General features: G+C 40.6%; 1 protein-coding gene across 3 annotated transcripts in view; it reads right to left on the reverse strand.

Annotated features, from left to right (window-relative positions):
* The window catches only part of trappc9 (trafficking protein particle complex subunit 9), a 212,985-nt gene that overhangs the window by 142,634 nt on the left and 54,678 nt on the right, over positions 1–15,673 (reverse strand). For all 3 annotated transcript variants that reach the window (XM_047604448.1, XM_047604446.1, XM_047604447.1), the window contains 3 exons: positions 14,375–14,501; positions 14,125–14,257; positions 10,180–10,343 (listed from right to left, as the gene is read on the reverse strand). In XM_047604448.1, coding sequence (XP_047460404.1) covers positions 10,180–10,343; positions 14,125–14,257; positions 14,375–14,501 — 424 coding nt within the window. The remainder of the gene's footprint in view (positions 1–10,179; positions 10,344–14,124; positions 14,258–14,374; positions 14,502–15,673) is intronic.

The following is a 15,673-nucleotide window of genomic DNA, read 5'->3' on the forward strand; positions in this document are numbered from 1 at the left end:
GAGAGGGAACAGAGAGTGAGGCAACGGGGAAATGATTTAAAACGAAATTGGTCCGGGGAAGAAAAAAAAACAGGCCATTCGCTTGAGCGTGAGGGATTATACCTTGTAATTCAACAGGTAGACAGCCAAGACTGTGGATGACGTTACCCTATCACCACGCTACTTTAGTCTGAGTCACAAGGAATGGCAGCCACGATGCCAGTAGAGAATAATTCACGGCGCATTTAACGTATTATCCAGGAACAGTGGGAGATCGCGTCAGTGCTACTTCAAAGCAGATATGAAACAACCTCTATTTCAGACTAATTATACTCATATCTTTGATCACGCTGCTATTTTTCGTCTCCCTCTAATCCATGTGTAGGAAAACAAAGTGCATGAGCATTGTGGCAGGGCCCAGTGCAGGGAGGGGGGGGTTATAAAAACATTAAAAATTAAAGTAAACGCTGGTATTATACTGTAGAACAGAAAGGTATTCGTATACGTGAGCCAGGAAGAACATTAAAACCACTGACATAGTTCTGCTGGGACCTGAAATTCCTGAGGATGTTACTTAGACATGTACCACTCACCTAGACCAGACCAGACACCACCACCCCATAGCTATGACCTCACTTGAGGACAGCAGCTTGACAGGTACAAAAATGTCTTAGCAACAACTAAAAAGAAAAAAAAAGATGATCCATAGAGGCCCCTCCCCTCGACCCATAGGACCCAACGGCCTCCACTAACAACATACTGTGACATTCTTGATTCCAGGGTCAATTGGATTTGTTGACTGAGTCTGCATCACCAATAAAATTGTAGTATTCACTGAGGTGGTGGGTGACTCATTTATGTGTGGGGATCAGCACCTGGGTAGTCTGCACAAAATTTCATACTGCTGTGGTGTTTAAGGTCACAATGTGCAGCAAGGAATGGAGGACCGAAATGCAGACACGGGACGAGGCAAGACCAGGACACAAAGGAACTTTAATGAAACACGCTGCAACAATAAGGGAGGGTTACTGAAACAACCAAAGTTCAAGCAAAAGAGCAATCCAATGGAAGGTTGTCCGACAAAAGGTGATACGGAATAATCCAAAGAATTGAAAGAAGTAAAAAAAAATAAAAAAATACCGACAGGACACCCTAGGCAATGCCAACGGCGAAATGGCTAGGGAATGCATGCAACAGAAAAGACAAACTGATGAAGGACAAGGGCAGATAGGGTAATGAGGGACAGTTAACCCAATGAAGGAGGGAAAAAGATGCAGAACAAAGAAGTACGACTACCCATTTAGTTATAAAACAGGAAACACAAAAAACCAAACAGCAAGCCCAGAGCTCAACGCCACGACCGTGCTATGCTAGTACCCACTGCTGGTGTCAGGATTTTCATCTCAAATATCAAATGTGCACTAATATACACAGCTGAGTGTGCGTATAGAAGATGCGTGTATAGAAGATGCGTTCATGCACTGAAGTCAATTATGGGACTGCAATGATGCATAAGCGATTACATAAATATGGTGATTTGAGAGAAATCCGTTTATGCATTGCAGTGCTTACATTCATCCCCAATCGTGGCAGCTTCCTCTGCCAGGCAGGCTGAAAATGAGACCCGATCGCTCGTCCAAAGTGTGGGACTCCTTCAAACGGGGACGTGATAAAAGAGAAGCTTTGCAAAAAAAAAACAAAAACGAAGCGGCCTACGACGGCAGAACGGCCGCAGACTGTTCGTCAGGTTTCCACCCTCAAAGGCTGAGTACATTTTCCTGACGAATAGTGTCATTAGTGGCAGCTTTGGTTGATAATTTCTTGACACTGTGTATTTGCCGTGCTCTACATATGCATTACAGCAAAACATATCAGAAAGATGCCCGAATCAAACAAGTGGAATTGTTAGCGCATGTGTGAAACAAGGAAAAGCAAAAGGCGATTAACAAGAATCCGAAACAGAACGATGACCTCCTGCTTTACTCCACCACAGACAGGTTAGTGGTCCAAATTGACAGCCATCTCATAGTGAAATACAAAATGACTGCAAGGACACCTGGCAGCCAGCTTCACTTGTGGTAGCAAAAACACTGGCGCAGTATTAATCCCCTATGTTCCCTTTTTTTATGGGCTTTTCAGTGGAAGGTGTTGTGTTCTTATGAGACATTTGATACGTGTGCGTAAAAGCATTTTATATGCACAGAAGAGCAATATAGTGGCGATGAACAAAAGATCTGCTGGCATCTAATTGTCTGCTATCCAAAGACAACTCAGTTTATACTTATTCCAAACAAATTAAATAGATTAGAACATTTAGAGTCTTTTTTTTTTGTTAGGTATAAAGTCCTGAATAAATATTTATTTTTATGAAATGAAGCTCCTGTCTAATATTCTAAGATGGCTGTGCCTGTGTCTTGGCAGAAAGAGTAATGTTTTGTTTGTTTTGCCACAGATGTCTTCCCATTGTGACTCCTCTCATCTTTTATTCATTCCGGTCCCCGCAGAGAAGCCAGTGGGCTTCAGAGAGGCTGCCTCAACTGTGGCCTGTCTAATGCTGCTACTAGGTTATCATTAAGGAGGCACAGACAGGTGGGAACACGTAATACGAGAATAAGTCCTGTTGCTGTGGTTCCACAGTGGGGCCCTAAGGCGTCTGCCTGTACTATGTACAGTATATGTATCACTGCGGTGTCAAGAATATGAGTGACGTTAAGTGGAACTAACCTTTACTGAGGGGAAAAAACTAATAAAAGTTAACGATACCATACTTAGATCTATGAGTAAAGGCTGGGCTAGATGCACATAAACATAGCAAGATTAAGTGTAGAGTAGGATTAGTGGTTTCCATCCAAATTTATTTCAACTCTGTTTTCTTCTGCCCCTGTTTTTGTCTCGTCAGTGGAAAGCCATGTTTTACCTGTTAAATCCAAATTTTCTTGTTATATTCATTTTTTTCTAAAACAGTCTTCCGAATGGTGCAAGGGTAGAAACTATATTGCGATAAGGTCCTTTTTCTTAACAAGCTCTGGGCAGCAGTTAGAAACTGTCACCTCCCAGCAAGAAGGACTCCTTCCACTCTATAAAAATATATAACCGATTCAGGTGGCACAAGTAAACCAAAAGAAAAAAAAAAGGTTTCAGATTTTGAGGCACTGTTTTAATATGAACATTATCAATTATTGATTTGCCTTTGGAGGTTTTATAATAAGTTATGGAACCACCGTAATGTGTTACTGGTAAATGTGCTGAATTAATAATGTGGCCTGTCATGACAGCTGCTCATTGCAGCATTTTTAAGTTTTATAATCTCAACAAAACTGGAGAAAGTACATTTTTGCTGTAATTCTCATTGTCAGGTGAGAAGCAGCACTGACATGCACAGCCAAGTTTCACCGTAATGGACATTTATTAAAGGGATCATGAATGTGCAGCGGAGGTCTGAAAAGAAACAAACGGACCTAGATCAACTATCCAAACCGAGCCTTGCACGGTCAGACCTCCACAGCACTGTGTCTATCTCTACTTACAACCATGGTGCTATGAGGGAAAGAAATGCTCTGCTTTTTTCTTTTTTTTTATTTAAACCTATCACAATCGTCCAGGGTAGCATTAAAATCTATATGAAGCAACAGTGGCCTTGCAAAGCAGTGTCAGGGGGAACTTGTTTTAGTGGAAAATCTACCTGTGGGGCAGAGGGCTCCATCATTAAAGTCGCTAATTCCCCACAAAAGAAAACACCACAGAAGCAATAAAAGATTGAGAGGGTGATCCAACTTTTACTGACAAAAACAAAAAACCTTTTGACAAAGGGAGTCCTAGAGGAGAAATCGCTCTGTTAGTAAGCTCTGGAGGAGTTCGTGGACTTTTTACAAAAAAGTTCAGTGGACTTTTTAAAACAAGATGATGATTTGCAGAAGCAAACCTGCAGCAATGTATTAAACCAATATTACGGAGGCTTATGCAAAGTGGAGGATATGGCTAAATTGGTCCAGTCAATGTCTGTGGCACATTAAAGATGGGCATCACTGCTGGACAGCAACCAAGCAGGCTCGACATATACACCAGGTTCAGACTTATTTATGGATATACTGAACACATTCAATAAGTGCAACAAAAGCAACTGTCATTTAAGAGCTAATGCCTAAAATTATTTAATCGATAGCTTATTGATTTCCTAAATTGTGCTATTCTGCAGTTATTATGACATGCTCCCATTTTGGCTTGTAGGCCACCACTGGGAATCACAAGGGACTCTTTGTTTTCTGTTCGAGGGGTCTGCCAAGTTTGAGGGTAACCCCTTTTTTCTTTACTCAGCAGTTGGCAACGCGGGCACTTGGCTGGACTCCTCTAGAGTGGCAGCATTTTTTTTTATCGACAAACTGTAACGTAACTGTACATTTACTGCTCTGTTCACAGTTTTACTGGTCACTTTTAACTTCTCCGACTGCCAGGACCTGCATGCTCTGAAATACGTTTACACTGAGGATACGTCTCCAATCCCCTCAGGTAATAAAGGCATCGATCCACAGGAGACTCCCATGTAAAATGAGATCCCACCAAGTCGAATCAGTATAACTGGGTAACAGTCTCTCTAGGGTCCTGATTTTTCTGAGCTGAGTGGACCTGTGAAGATCCATAATGTGCACAAATCTATCTAAATTTCCACTTTAGCATATTTGAACACATCAAGATAAAAAGATAGTGGCACGGATTCGACCTTCCAGTGAAGTAAAACACCAAAGAAGAAGAGGTGCAACAAAATTATGTATTTTAAGAACCAATGGACTCACTATTATACCGCTCTCCAGTCCAAGATTTATTTTCCGAATCCAATTCTATTTATGTTTGATGAATACCCAGACTTTATATTGCAGTGTAAAAACTGCAATATTTAAACACTGTGTTTAACTTTTAGTGCTGAATTAATTCAAGCTACACGTATGGGCCGGCTTACAATTATTTGGTCTCCAGAACTCTAAAGGGTTCAGGTTGTGTTGACGCTGTAAAGCAAGCAAATTAGATACCATGACAATAGGATGTGAATAAAAGGAAGACGAGGTCTTTACCCATCCAATGACGGCCTTTAAATATTGCACTCTGGGTGATTCCTCATCATTAGTGGAATGAGGTGGCAAGACTCCAGTGAAAATTAGACGGACCAGATTAAAAATACATATTCATTTAAATGTGGTAATTTCTACAAAGACCGATCATCTTTAAAGCATTTCATTTGAAACTGCACAGGTTTCAGAAGTTATGGCAACAAAAAAGATGAAGTTACACAGTGAAAAGAAGAGAATGATCTATTGCACTGCAAAGCAATTAGCGAGTTGGGCTGTATCATGCAGCCCGCCAGGCTGTACTCCCTCTAAGCCAATGTGTGTGCTTTGGCTGAACCATCATTGTCTGACACAAAAGACTTCATCAAGCAACACTGAGACTCTTTAAGACCTTGTTATTCAATATGATATAAACACAAGAACCTTTAAGAAATACAGAGACAACGCTCGCTGCTGTACACAAAGAAGTACCCAACAATACGTGCAAATTATACAACACTAGAACAAACTTAGAACAATCCACTTCAAATGCAGGTTATTAAAGGCGTCTCAACTATTCTGGGCTTTCCTGGTGTCACTGTGGTGAGAATAAACAAGGCTTCTGTTATAAACGCTGATTCAATTCTGTTGTATACGGTAGAAGCAGATTATTTAATAGGGAAGGTACAGCTCAAAGCGCATTAGTTATTGACAGGCTCTCCAAGATGACTTCCCTGTGGTATGACATGGATCTCTGTTATCCTGCCTTTGAGACAGTGCACTAAGCTCCTTCAGATTTTACAAGCTACTGAAATATTGAATGTGTTTCCAATAAAGTTAACTTCAGTTATGACTGAAAACCTCTTAAAATATCCTTTTAATAAACGTTCTTTTCAGAGAGCCAAGTGTGTATTTGATTGACAGCACCTGGCGGGCTGTTTATCAGTGTGACCGTCTGCCTATGTTTACCATGAAAGCATGATGATGCTATTGCTATTTTATATGAGCCATGATGGCTGTATAAAATAGTAACAATAAAGGAACGCTAAGAGTTTAATCATAGTCTCAAATTATTATAAATCAATCTAGTTAAAACAATAAATTTAATAGCCACACGGATTAGGGAATAAATTCATACATCTGGTTTATATACCACTCCCCACCAGTGCCTTCCGTTCTCTGCCACTACCGCCTTAAAAACATCAAATATGTCACATACTGTATACACTGAGATATAGGAAAGCCACAGGATAATGAGTGGATCTTCTCAATACGGCAAAGTTAGAGGCCAAAGCAAGTGTGGGATAAATGAAAAATGTGAACAATGAGAGAGTCGCAAATCCACCTGCACCAAATTTCGAGAAGAAATGAAATTAAGTGATTCCTGTTTCCTTCACGGATAGCGATAGTTAGTAGTTAGATAGTTCACCCTACGAGCGTCAGTAGTCAAAAACGGTCAAGCGTGCCCAGCAACATTGTTGGCACATCAAAGTCGAAGTGGTGCTCAAGTTCTCATCGACACTGGAGCTCTAAAATAAATTATGCCAGCTCATTTGTAGAGATTTGTAGCATCAGATGTCAGCTATCAGTCTGTGGATTCCTATCCCCAGCCTCCATTGAAGAGGACTTACAACCTGTTGTTTTTTTCCACTGGCAGTATGAACATTGTCGCTAAACCGAGGACAACGGTGGCATGTTTTCCTTTCCTGTTAAACCATACATATCACAAGATTACACCCATCAGCCATGACATGACAGTTAGTGGGTGGGATATATTTATTAGCAAGTTAATTGTTATGTCAGAATCATAATCCTGACCAAATCTCCAACTCCATCTGCAGAAATGCAGCCCCAAACTTGTAAGGAACCTCCACCATGCCTCACTGTTGCCTGCAGACACTCATTACTGTACCACTCTCCAGCCCTTCAGTGAACAAACTGCCTTGTGCTACAGCCAAATATTTCAAATTTTGACTCATCAGTCCAGAGCACTCATAGCTGAGTCTCTTGGCCTCAAAGAAATGGATTTTTGGCTTCAACTCTTCCATGAATACCACTTCTGGCCAGACTTCGCCAAACAGTAGATGGGTGTACCTGGGTCCCACTGGTTTCTGCCAGTTTTGAGCTGATAGCAGAGCATCAGTGCATCAGTACATCAGTCATCAGTCAGATAAATAAATTTGATGCGTTTTTCATCTGCTGCACTAAGTTTCCTTGGCTGACCTCTGTGTCTACGATTCTACAAAATCCCTGACTTTGTGCAAGTCTACCTATAAGGATTGATGCTGGTTTGAAGGCAAAGGGTAGCAACACCAAATACAAATGTGACTTAGACTTAGTACTGTATGTCGCATATGGTACAATGTTCGGGTGGTGCTACACATCCAAAAGCTTTAATGTTGTGGTTGAAATAGAATATTTTAAATTCAGCTCAGTAATGGGATGGTTTTGCTTTGTTAAGGCACTGACGGTAGCTGTTACTGTGAAGTAAGAGGCATTTGCAATTTCACTTCCAGGAATTTTGACTGTGGTCAGAATCAGATGGAAGAATGTGTGGGATTCAGTATGTCAGTGGATATTAATACATTATACATTAACAAATGATGGTGACGATTCAGACTGAGAGGGCAGATGAGTCAGGACCACCTTAGAGATTATTACTACTGGTGCTGTTCATGACAAATATGCAGAGGGTAACAGCATAAGAATACAAATTACTTGTTGTATCCTTTTCATTCTTGCAGATGTGTTAGACAGACTTTTGGTCCTGCAATTGTGTGGATGTTGTTCAGACATGTACCACCTAGCCAAATAGGACAGATGGACAACCCAAACAACACCTACGGCCACAACTGTCTCCAACACAGTACATAAAAATTAACTTGTATTTAATATAATTTTTCAATCCTTTTGTACTGTATTACTTTTTTATTACCGAGCCCCTGAGCTGGTGATTTCAAAGTCAGTAATTTAATCAATTTTACTCTTTACCTACAATTAATCAATTTAAATGGTTTCACGCTTGCTTGTGTCTGTGTGAATTAAACAAAAGATTGTATGATTGTTGGAAATAATAAATATTTTCCTGAATAAAGTGTTTTTCATTTATTCTTTCAAGCTTGAAGTGTTGAAAGTTTTTTGGGCTGAAGTACAGATGGAGCTTTTCAAATTCAGGCCTAGAGAATTCAGTCTTTTTTGCTTGTTCATCCGACTCTGAAAATAGTATTCCCCAAGAGGCAAAACTGTATTTGCAGCCTAAATTATTTCCAACAACAGTTCAGTTTCAAAGAGAACTGCTGTTAACTTAAGAGACAACATTGTTCCTTGGAGTCCGGCCAGCAGGGAGCGGGGAATGTGAAAAAAGAGGAGATACAACGACACACACAGTTAGTCGCTAATTGTGAATCTTCAAAACTAATTTAAGACTTATACGTTTTACCAATGGCACGCTGATTTTTATCCACCTTAAATCGATTTTGTGTCAGAGTAATAAGAGTAATAAAATCACATACATATACACATTATAAATGTTCATCAATATGTTTTTGTCACATTTTTAAAAACAAACAAATAAATAAAATTAAATTAAAAAATACACAGAAATTGTACCATTGTACCATTCTACATCAAATTACTGTCAGTGCTGATCAGAAAAGTGTTTCCTTATGTCAAGTGAGAAAAATATACAACTGAACCATGAAAGATTGACAAATCCTGGTAAGACTAGGTTAACCCTTAGACAGAGGTAGCATGCAGCCTGTCATCACAGCACCCTTGGGCCATTTTGATAATGTTGTATATATATTCTGGCTGCCTGCTTCTCCTCCTTCACTCGTCACTGCGTGATAAAAGTCCTGCTGAGAACACAGGTATAAGACGTGGCTTAAATGTTTTTTTTTGTTTTTTTTTCCTTGGCTTTGTCTTAGAGCTATCCTGAGGTTGGATTTAGCATGTACACGGACATTTTTCAGTATTTTATAAATAACAACATGGGCTTTCTGAGGGTGTCCTGTGGTGTGTTGTTAGTGGGGCTCTTTGGGTCCTATAGGTTGAGGTGAGGGGCCTCTGTGAATCATCCCACAGATACTTGATCGGTTTGGGATGTAGTCAATTTAGAGGTCAGGTCAACGCCTTGTGCTACTTTTCGTGTGTTTATTTTTTTAGTTGTTCCTAAGCAGCTACATATACATTTTATGTCTGTTAAAAATATCTAATTATTCTTACATATCTGTTATATATGCGTCTGTGTTTCCCATAAAGTATGACTATGTAGTATAACTATAACTCTTCGTGAAAAAGACCGAAATATTTCAGCAAAGCGTCACATTTAGAGCAAAAAAAAAAAATAACTTACCTGCTATTTAAATAAATCACTGTGGGAAGTATACTACCTCAACAGTGTAATGACAAATCTATTGGAATTCTTTCTTTAAGAGAAATGAACAGACTCTTGAGATGGGCTCTAAATCTCATTTGGTAATTTAACTACTGTTCTCTTGTTTTTTCTCCATCTCCAGGCTAGACTTGATGTGGCACTTTATTATAAAAACATTGATTTCTAATGTTTCCCCCTTATCAGTAAGATGCCCAACGTTTGGCAATGTGCCAAAACCAAGGGCTTACGATGCGGTTCTAAATCAGCTGCTGTCACTTCTGCCATCAACTCTGGGTGGACTGCCTCCAAAAAATTTCTCTCTTTTGTTTTCCCGCAGACAGCGAGGCAATGACAAAAAGCAGGAGGGAGACAGAGTAACAGTCAGGGTGAGAGGGACTGCAGAGATCTGAGGACCTGAGCAGGTGTTGAACAAAGAGATGGAACACAGACTGAAAAGCCACAGGGGCATGAAAGATGTAGAAGCAAAGAAGACAGGGTAGTGACCTCCGCAGCACTGCAGACACAGGGACTGAAAAAGGCTGGAGCAAAAACTCAGTGGGTGGTGAAGTGCATCAGCAGCTGTCCCGACCAAAACAGCACCCATGACACACACTATTCATAAAGTAGTTACTTCCATCGTCTTTTCAGTCCTGTGCATATTATGAATCAATGTTCATTACACTGTTCTGGGACAACTTTCTGCTTACGAAGTCATCAACCTCCGAGATGAGAAACCATTAAACTCAACAGAAATTTGTAAGAACCCATCTTGACAGGGCTGCTCACCTTTGGTGGTGACAATCTTAGAGGTGAGCTCCAGGGTCTCGATGTCCTCAGACCCGATGTTTTCCAAGGTGATGGTCAGCTGCTGCGTCTCCCCGTTGAAGAGCTGGACAGACACAGTGCTGGACAGTTCTTCTTTGGACATGGGCTGAGGCGTGTGGGCTGACCTGTGAAAGTACGACAAAAAGACACACACATGCTTATGCTGTCCCTCAGATTTTGACCTAAAACATTCAAAATATCATTGTCTCAGGAGTGGGCTTCCAGATCTGGGTCTGTTGGTTCTTGTAGATAACACACTGGTTATGAGAGAGATGGACAGGTGTAAAGACACAGGAGGGAACTGTGAGCAGTATGTGTTGCCGGGCGCCTCATTTCCAAACGGATCAAGCCTGTCAGTTTGAGAACATACACGCAGCGGCCCGAGACAGGACAAAACATTAGGCTACAACAGGACGTTGGGAGATCTCATGGAATAGTTCCAGTAGGATCCAGCTTGCATCTTAACAGACTAAAAGGACCTGCTGCTAATGTCTTGGTCCCTGACATCACCAGGCAACCTTTCAAAGATCTTCTAACGTGAGCACCAACTACACATTAGGTAGAGGTGGCTACAATGTTTGGGTGGGCTCCTCATTGTGAAACCACACTGGCAGGAACATCATTAGTCAACGGCTTTTCTTGCCCTCACAGTGCCTAGTCAACCTAATAGGACACATTTGATGTTTTGTTACACACAACCCATCATAGCAGCCCTTAGTAGGGACAGGGCTTCAAAATCCACAGTATGAAGAGTCCAGAGAGCATTCGGTGTAAAACTTTCTTGTGTCTTTGTGAGGGAAATTTATGCATAAGACTAATTCTTTGGAATAACAAACATCACAGTTGACGTATTCCTATAGCTGCCAATGGTTCCTCATGTGCTGGTTGGCCTACACCTTTATAAATCAGCTCATAGCTTAAAGCCTAGAAAGACGGATTCCAATGTAATCTTGTGATCTCATGAGAATCTTCTGCCAGATTTGGTTAAGCTCGCCACGCAAGAGAAAGCAAATCTGTTTTGTCATTGTAAACAGCAGCAAAAAGGCCCACTCTTTGAATACCTTGGATAAAGACTCCCCCCAAGGCATATTTCACACCTTATGTCATACGTTATTAAGAATCATCTGTGGATTGTATGCATTACTTGAATGCACACAAAAAAAAACAGCAAAAATACTTTTATGACAGAGCGACTTCTAAAGGTCATATCTGTACCATAATGTGAATCCACACTGAATGACATAAGCAGTTCATTCACTTCGTTCTCCGTGAGCTTGCACCATGTGTCTTGTTGTATTTCTGGCTACACGTGAGCCAGTGAAGCAAAATATGGGCAGCAGCTCGACACGTTTTAAAGAGCTGCCAGAGGTTTGATTTTTGTAAAATAATGCAAATGCTGGAGCAAAAGGGCATATTTTCAGATTGTGAAAGATCAATGCAGGCGCTGTGCAAGTTCATCACAGCTCGTTTTACATGCACATGTTTAGCATTGTAAGTTTAAAATGTAATATTCTGCCCAAGGCTACAATTGCAATGCAGGACTTCACCAGTTGCTTCCTCACATTTTCTCCGAGCTTGACAGCGGGTCACCTCAAAAATAATGTTTGGATTTTGGAACTATTTTTTTTTAAATCGGTGAACTGAACAATCAAGCCAGCGACAACCTCGGATTGTATGTCGGCATTTATTTTCTTTAAACTCTGCCTGCTTTATAAAACATACCTGAGGGCAGAGACGCTCTGAACATTTTAAAAGTGCATTGTGAAAAAAGTGAAGCCGTAGGTACTGCAACTTTGTGCTGTAGGCAAAATGTCAGTGAGGCACCTTTTAGAGCCTCTTGGAGCTTTGAAGCCAAAACTGAAAGTCTACCTGTGGTCCCAGTGAGAACACCCAAGAGACCTCATATTACATTTTGATTCTATTTGCTACGCATATGTGCTACAGTACTCTTCCAGCGCTGGAGAATGAAAAGATTTTCCACATCAAAAGCTGCTGAAGTGTTGTACTTACAGGCATGACCTAAATAGTAGCTTTTGCAGCAGCTCTGCTGTCACAATGATTTACAACACTCCAAGAGGGTGGTTTACCTGTTACTTTCTGGTGGTAAATTACCTCATGACGTCTGCTCTCATGTTTCGCATCAAAAATTTCATTTCACCTTACAGGATGAACATGGGAACAAATTTGTTTAAGCTGTCAGAGGCTGCTGCTTTCTCTGACATAGAAAAGAAACACTCCGCAGTTTTGTTACTTATGTTACTGTATATTATATTTAGATGGTGTAGTGTTGAACTAAAACACAGACTTCTTCCTTGCTAAATGTCATTTAAACAGCAATTGGCATTACCACCGTTAACAGTGGACGCTAAAACCATTTTCCAATATCCACAGTGTTTAATGTCAATGATTTTGCGAATGTCATTACGCATCTGGTAATTTACTGATTGGAAAACCAAATGTGGCAAACACCGTAATTTAGTATTCACATATTCTTCTTGAATAAGAGAGGTGGTGCCATTGCGTGCTACTGGAGTCTCAGATCTTGCATGTATCCTACACATACAGACGGATTTGTGAGTGGAAATGCAAGTGAAAAGCACCAGTGAAACTGCTGAAAGGCTTATCTTTTGTTCTTGTTATGAGATGATGAAACTATCAGAGTATAGTGACACAATGTACGTCAGCACGGTGGACATTAAATAAAACAGTGAGTGGCCGGCTAAAGTGCCGACTTTCAGCTTAAGGGCGTTCACATCAATTGTGGGTGAACAGAGTGGGACTCTTTGCCCTATTATATATTATATCTTTATGGCTGGACAGAAGAATGGTCTTGCTGGTGGAGACAGTCACGTGTCTTTAGTTCAACCGAGTATGCATTTAACAGGCCGAAGGGCAGGATGAAGTTAAAGGGGTCCTTAAATCTTTTCGAGTAGAGAGAAAACACAAATAACCTGTAGCATGTGGAGCACCTGTGCTACTGTTTGTCAGAAACACATGAGCTTAATAACCAGCCCAAGTGACAGCAGACAACAGCAGACAATACTTGTATCAAAATTCAAACGCTGGAGTAACCTATGTCACTATGTAATTTGCATGTACTATGGCAGGTATATTGGATCATTTATAAACTAAATGTACATTTTTCTCATTTTGTTTTGCACTGCTATTTTAAATGAAAGTCTATGTCACTCAAAACCTGGCAAGGACATGTCACAAGCCAAATTTCCCCCGATGTGCCAGGCTGACGTATTGTGTTTGCCCCGCTGGCTTGGGCTGCATCGCGCTTCAGAGGATGAAGCAGAGCGTCTTAAAGCAGTCTCACGGAAAACAGATTTTCTGGCATTTATTGGTTTTGGTATTTTTGAAACTCAGTTTCTGGAATCATCTAACTCCCTGTAATCCCTGTACTCATACATATAGTTACAGTTACCACTATATACCTCAATATATTTGGATATTGTACATAGTCTATCCACACAAAATAAATCATGTGCATTCTGTATTTTATACTCTTATATATTGTATATTGACACATATCCTCCTATATTATTACTATACCTTATACGATGTTGATACATTTCATATTGGCACATATAACCCTAACCCTAACCCCTAACCCTGTGTTTGTGTAATGATGCTACTGGAAACTGAATTTCCAACAGGATAAATAGAGTACCTACCTACCGACCTACCTATCTGGTATCTTAATGAAAATTCTCAGTCTTCCAGATCATGGTATATCTAAGTATGATATGAGACTCCCACTGGTCGGTTTGAAACTGGAGAAAACCTTTGGATGACAGTTGTACTAATTGTCTTCTAGAAACTCAAGCAAACCCAGCTGCTTTGATTTACATGATACATATCACAATTATAGTACTTAATAAAACAGGAAGTGTTTCTGACCTTGGTAATGATGTGCTGAGCTGGAGGCGAGGAAGGGAGGGAATGACCTCCACCAAACAGCCACTGGTCTTCACTCCAGGAAGGCTCTCTAGCAGGCAATCACTGGTCACACCAAACACTGACGTATGGTAACCTGGGTTCAGACGGAAAACAGATGAACTGTTAAAGTCCAGTGAATAATACGGATTGATTAGACCGTCTCATTATTATGTACAACATCTGAAACGAAGTAACTTGCAGCTGGACCGACCGTTGACGGTGATGTTGCCAGCTGTTCGTGGGACGCCAACCAGAGTGACGGGGTACAGGCCAGACTCTGCAGGCAGGGACAGCGCAGCAGGCAGAGATTCAAACTCCACTCCAGAGGTCAGCAAACCCTGAATGCATCACAGAACAGCAGGTCAAATGGTTATCATGTGCAACAGAAGCAAAACCTAAGCAGAAGAGACAAAACCACTGAATCAAAACTGGCTGCAAAACCTCAAAAAAAATATTCTTCATCTTTTAACACTTTGTGCGTCCCATGTTCACACGGCGATTCAATTGTTTTCCCTCTCAAAAAGCGGAGAGAAGGGCAGCTGTCTGATTCCCCCACACCAATTCTGTGTGAAGTATCTCTCAAGCTGATCCATCATCTTAATCTACCCATGATGCCTTGAAGATTAAATCTCCATCAGCATGGGAGGTCTATTTCCATTGGAGAAAATCATTCTCTCTGGGAAATAGCCACTTCAGCCCCGTATGAGAGGTGAGTGAAAATAAGCAGCACCGATGACAACACAGACAGAAGGGGATCAGAAAGGTTTCAAATTCAACAGTTCAAACTCCCTCTGGGTTTTCATCACCCTGCGCCAGCGGAATTGTAGCAAAATATTGCACTGGCCATCCACGGGGTAATTTTGAGCCCTTAAATAAAAGCATCAGAATTGATTTTGATTCAACTCAGAAATGCTACTTATAAAGGAACAGAGTAAAGACATTTTCACTCCAACCTGACTCCTTTAGTTCTGGACATGGTTTTTATTGGTTATGACGACGCTGCATTCACCGAGAGATTTGAGGCACAGCCAAGATAATGAGACAAATTGTTCCCTTCGTGTCATATTTCTAAATAATTTAGATAAATTGCTGACGACAGTATTATTAATATTCATAGGAAGGACATCAGAATCTTGTTAAAGTCTTAACAGGAGAAAGCACAACTTGCGTCATAAACTACATATTCATACTTGAAATTCTTAAAGGAGTCCTAAACTGTAAAACTTGACAATCAAGAATTATATTGATGCCATATTGTGTCCTTGCTATAGCCACCAAATATAATAATAAAGGGTAAAAGCAACGTATTAACCAGAGTTAGCAAATACACTGGGATGAAACAGAATGGGAAGAGGAACATATGAATAAACAGTGTGAAACACTGGAACTGGACTTTCTTAACGACAGCTAAGTATCCGGTCGTTATGGCAATTAGTGGTTACAATTAGTTCTTACAGAAACTAGTCCAGCAAGTTTTCTGATGGGTTTTAACCACAGAGTTTCCGATTTA

The sequence above is a fragment of the Mugil cephalus genome, chromosome 14 (assembly GCF_022458985.1).
Source record: "Mugil cephalus isolate CIBA_MC_2020 chromosome 14, CIBA_Mcephalus_1.1, whole genome shotgun sequence".
Taxonomy (NCBI): domain Eukaryota; kingdom Metazoa; phylum Chordata; class Actinopteri; order Mugiliformes; family Mugilidae; genus Mugil; species Mugil cephalus.